This window comes from Belonocnema kinseyi, chromosome 3, assembly GCF_010883055.1.
Source record: "Belonocnema kinseyi isolate 2016_QV_RU_SX_M_011 chromosome 3, B_treatae_v1, whole genome shotgun sequence".
In the NCBI taxonomy this organism is placed as follows: Eukaryota; Metazoa; Arthropoda; class Insecta; order Hymenoptera; family Cynipidae; genus Belonocnema; species Belonocnema kinseyi.
Genome location: NC_046659.1, coordinates 116748403 through 116753713, shown reverse-complemented (window position 1 = coordinate 116753713; position 5311 = coordinate 116748403). Strand labels below are relative to the sequence as shown.

The following is a 5311-nucleotide window of genomic DNA, read 5'->3' as shown; positions in this document are numbered from 1 at the left end:
AAAAAACATTCAAGCGGTTTAGGGCAGATAATAAGATTATTATCTCGCTCTCATCAATCAAAAATTAGGGGCTTTGGCTGCTCCCAGGAGAAACCGTCGCGGCCAAAGTGACCGTAGGTGCTTGTCTGCTGATAAATTGGATTTCGCAGATTCAACTCTTTCACAATTTTGCCCGGGCGCAGATCAAAATTTTTCCGAACAATTCCCAGCAGATCCTTCTGCGAATGTTTCGATGTGCCGTAGTCGAAAACGGTGATCGAGAGAGGTTCAGCCACTCCGATTGCATACGAAACCTGCAATTCAGAATATTTAATTGTTTATATATACATTTTTTTTTTTTTTAATTAAACATTAATTTTTTTTTATCGAAAAATGTGTATTTTTAAATTAAAAATTAAACTATTTCAATTCATTTCCGTTAAAAAGCTTATTTGTTGAAACCTAATCTTTTAGATTGGAAATCAAATTAATCGGTTGAAAATTAAACTCTTTTATTAAAAAATATTAGTTTTTTGATTCGAGATTTATAATTTATAATGAAAATTTTCATTCTTAGTTGAAAAATAAGCTATTTTCTTAAAAACTTTTTTTCTATACTCGTTTCCCATAAATTCCTTTAAATTCACTCAAACTTTAGTGAGAACGGTAACGAGAATTTTTAAAGTTTACCTGCTTTAGTAGAAATATTCAAATTTAAAATTTATATTTTGGTGTTGAAAAATTAACAAAAAAATTTTTGTTAAAAATTCAGTTTTTTTTCGTGGAAACTTAATTTCTTTTGTTACAAAAATTCAAATTTTTATGTTACTGAGTTAACTGAAATCTTTTATGGATGAAAACTCAACTTTTTTTGTAATAAAAAAATTCGTCTGCTCTAAGATAAATTATATATTTTTTTAATAAAAATGCAACTATTTGCTAGAAATTCAACAATGTTTTTCAAAAAGTCCTCCTTTTTGGTTAAAAATTCGTGTTTTTGATTGAAAATTCAATTTTTTTCGGTAGAAAATTATTTCTTTTAAAAAATTCATACTTTGATCGTGAAAAGTCGAGTAAAATCTTTTTCAAGGGAAAATTCAAACTTTTTAAAAAAATTTGTTTGATTTAAAACTGCATCTGTTATAAAAGAAATTTTATTTTTTGTGTGCTTAGAATTCATGCTTTAACAGGGAAGGAAAATGTTGTAAAATTCCCGGTCAAAAATAAATTTCTAACGTTTCAACCAAAATAATTGAATTTTCAACAAATTAGATAAATTTTTAACCTAGCAGTTGCATTTTCAACCAAAAAGATTAATTTTCAATTTAAAACAAACAAAAAAGAAAAAGATTTTTCAAATCAATACATGAAATCTCCAACAAATAAGCTCACATTTTAACCAAAAAAGATGAAAATGAATTTTCCAGTGAAAAATTATTTTTTGCTTTAATATCATACTATTTCGTTCAAAATTTATTAGTTTTCTTTTGAAAATTCAACAATTTAGTTGCATTTTTTTCCCTTTTTGACTGAAAATTTTTATTTATTGAAAATTTAAATATTTTTGGAACATTCATCTTTTTGGTTTAAAAATCGATCTCTTTCTGTAGGAATTTCACCTTTCTTGATTAAATATTTTCGATAAATAGCAAACAAAAAATTTAATATTTAAATTTTCAAAAAAAAAGGTTTTAATTTAAAATAAAAAAAGCAGCTGTGTTTTTAACTGAATATTTGAATTTTTAATAAATAGACAACAAAATTCAAACGAAAAATATGAATTTCGCAATGAAAAAGTCCAATTTTCAACCAAGAACAACCGAATTTTCAACAAACGAGATGAATCCGAGGATGAATATTTAACTAATAAAATCGACTTTTAACAAATTATTTAAACTTTAAATCAAGCAGTTCAATTTTTAATTAAGAAGATTAATTTTCTACCAAAAATATGAATTTATTATATAATTTTTCAATTAAAAATGATCAATTTTCAACCAAAACTGTTAAAATTGTTAAATTTCTAGTAGAAAAAAAAATAGTTTAAAAAAAGAACTAATTTCGAATAAACCAAAACGGATAAATTTAAAAAAAAGAGGAATTCAAAAAAAGGCGAATCCTCAACCAAAACAGATTTTTTTCAACAGTTCAATTTTTTATTAAAATTTAAAAAAAAATGTAAATCTAATTGTTGTATTTTTGAGCCAAAAAGTCATTTTAACGAAAAAAAAACTAATAAAATAAATTTTAAACAAGACAGTTAAATTTTTAACCACGAAGATTAATTTTCTAACAAGAAAAGATGGATTTTCTAATTCGGTTCTATTATTTCAATTCGCATTAAAGAAAAAGAAAGAAAAAAACAAGGAAAAGTGGAATTTTCTTGAAAATAGGGGAAAGAATTTTATTTTTTTTTTCATTCTTTTTTAATAAATAAAATAAGGGGACGAATGAAATTTTACCTGGACGAGACAACGCCTGCAAAGATTGGCCTTCACTAGCGATTTGGCGACCCATCTCGCTGCGTAGGCTGCAGATCTGTCTACTTTGGTAAAATCTTTTCCGGAAAAGGCTCCACCGCCATGAGCACCCCATCCTCCATATGTGTCTACAATTATTTTACGACCCGTGAGTCCAGCATCGCTCTAGAAAAATTAAAAAAAAAAAAAAAAATGATTAAGGAATTTAAAAATATATTCCAAATTTCAAAATATTTTATCCAATTTTATTCCATTTTTGTGGAATTACTAGAGGTTTCCCAACGTCAATTTCAAGGGATTTAAAGTGATTTCAATACTCTTTTTTTGCCCTCAAACAGTAAAAAATTCAGGATAAATTTATTAGATTAAAAAACAATTAAAGCTCCGTGAAATCATTCCGTAATTTTTTTTGCTCCGTAATTTCCGTAATTCAATTAAATTAATAAAAATTCAAGGTGAATTACAATTTTTTTAATGAATTGAAAACAATTTGAAAATTTTGAATTCTATAAGAAGCTAAAGAAACAATTCAAAATAGAGTTCTTAAATTACTGAGAATTAAAAAAAAAGTTAAGGAATTTATCATTTTTAACAATATTTTTATTGTTCAGGTTATATCAACGGTTGAATATAAATTATTTTCAAGCTCAGACATATTCAGGAATTTAAAATATGCAAAACAGTAGCTCATTTTGTGTTTCATATAAAAATTAAAAATTTTCAAATATATTAATTTATTAAAAAAAAAAATTGTCTACCTTAAAAGATAACTCTTCAACAAAATACTGGAATTTTCAACAAAAGAATTGAATTTTTATCATATTTCTTGAATATTCAACCTAAAAAGACAAATTGCCATCGAAAAAGTGCCATAGTTTATATTTTGATGAAAAAATAATTAAATTTATACAACAAAAGAAAATAATTTTAAACCCAAAAAGACGAATTTTCAACAAATAACGATTTTTAACTCAAAAAATAAATAAAAGTTTATCTAAATTATTGAACCTTCAAACCAGAGGACAAATTTTCTTGACAAAAATTCAATTTTCAAACAAAAAATATGACTCTTCAACAAAAAATTAATTTTCCACGAAACTGGTGTATTTTTACGCAAAAAAGAGGAAATTTCAAACTAAAAAATTATTTTCTACAACAGAAAAACGCGAATTTTTAACTACAAAATATCAATCTTAAAAAAATGGAACAGTTACATTTTCTGTTAAAAAATGAATTCTAAACGAAAAAAAAGAAGAATTTTATTTAACAAAAAAAAAGTGTTTTCTTAACAAAGCAATTCAAACGAATGTTTTAAACAAATTAGTTGAATTATCAAGCAAAGAAAATCGATTTTTAACCAAAAAGTTGTATTTTGATACAAAAAATGAAATTTCTTTTATAACAGATAAAGTTTTAAATCAAAAAGATAACTAGGCATTATTTAACAAGAAATAATTTTCTATCAGAAAAATTGAATTTCCAATCCAAAAAGACGAATTTTTAACCCAAATGGATGACTTTTAAACCAAATCTGTTAAATTGTCTAACGAATAGTTGCATTTTTATCAAAAATTATTAAATATATCTTAAAGCAGAAGAATTTTTTATTACAAAAAAAAAAAGAGTTTTCATCCAAAAAAGATTTCAGTTAACTCAGTAACATAAAAAATTGAATTTTTGTAACAAAAAAAATTAAGTTCCTACGAAAAAAATTGATCAATTTCGTTCTAAAACAGATGAATTTGTAATAAAAAACCAATTTTTTTGTTATGAGTATAACTTTCATCCAGAAAATATTTTCGTTCAAACGAGTATAAAAAAAAGTTTTTAATAAAATAGCTCATTTATTAACCAAGAATTAAATTTTTCATTATAAATTATGAATCTTCAATAAAAAATTAATATTTTTTAATAAAAGAGTTTAATTTTAAACCGAGTAATCTGATTTCCAACCCAAAAGATTAGTTTTCAACTAATAAGTTTTTTTAAACTGCAAATGAACCGAAATAGTTTAATTTTCAATCAAAAAAGACAAATTTTTGATTAAAAAAAAAAACAACTAATTTTTAACCAAACTCATGAATTTTTAACTAAAATTATGAATATTCACCTGGAATAGGTGAATTTTATATCAACCAAAAATATGAACTTTTAATCATAAAAATTAACTTTCTACAACAAAGACTAATTTTCCACAATAAAGATAAATTTTCAAACAAATAACTTAATTTTTAAATAAAAAAATCCCATTTTTCAGCCAAAAAAGTTCCGTAATTTTTTTTCTCCGCAAATTCCGTAAAATTGGAATGAATTTAACGGAATTTAAGGTAAACGAAAAGAATTCAATGAAATAAATAAAAATTCAAATGTGAATTACAATTTTTTTTATTAATAATGACTGCAAAAAAAATTCAAAAGAATTGAAACGAATTGGAAAGAAGTTTTAAAATCCAAAAATTTATTGATTTCACTCAAATTTGAGAGACAAGAATTTTAAAAAATTCAAATGAATTGAAAACAATTTGAAATTTTGACAAAACTTCCATGAATTCCGTAAATTTGAAAAATTAAAATTCTAGAAGAATGCAAGTGAATTAATAAAAAAATCAAGAGAATGCCCAAGAATTTAAAAGAATTCAGGGTGAATTGAAAAATATAATTTCAAATCTATTTAAATCTTTGAAACTTTACTAATTTCTAACCAAAAACGTGACTAATGACTGCTAAACAAATCAAAAGAATTCAAACGAATTGGAAAAAAAAGTTTAAAATCAAAAAAATGTATTGATTTCACTAACATTTGAGTTAATTTAGGAGGAATTTAAGGGAAACAAGAAGAATTCGATAAAATT

General features: G+C 23.7%; 1 protein-coding gene across 1 annotated transcript in view; it reads right to left on the bottom strand.

Annotated features, from left to right (window-relative positions):
- Window positions 1-6: 6 nt before the first annotated feature.
- LOC117169997 (S-adenosylmethionine synthase-like) overlaps window positions 7-5311 on the bottom strand; it is a 13326-nt gene continuing 8021 nt past the window's right edge. The window contains exons 2-3 of the mRNA XM_033356512.1: window positions 2442-2624; window positions 7-293 (exon numbers count right to left, since the gene is read on the bottom strand). Of these exons, the coding sequence (XP_033212403.1) occupies window positions 54-293; window positions 2442-2624 (423 nt within the window). The 3' untranslated portion in view covers window positions 7-53. The remainder of the gene's footprint in view (window positions 294-2441; window positions 2625-5311) is intronic.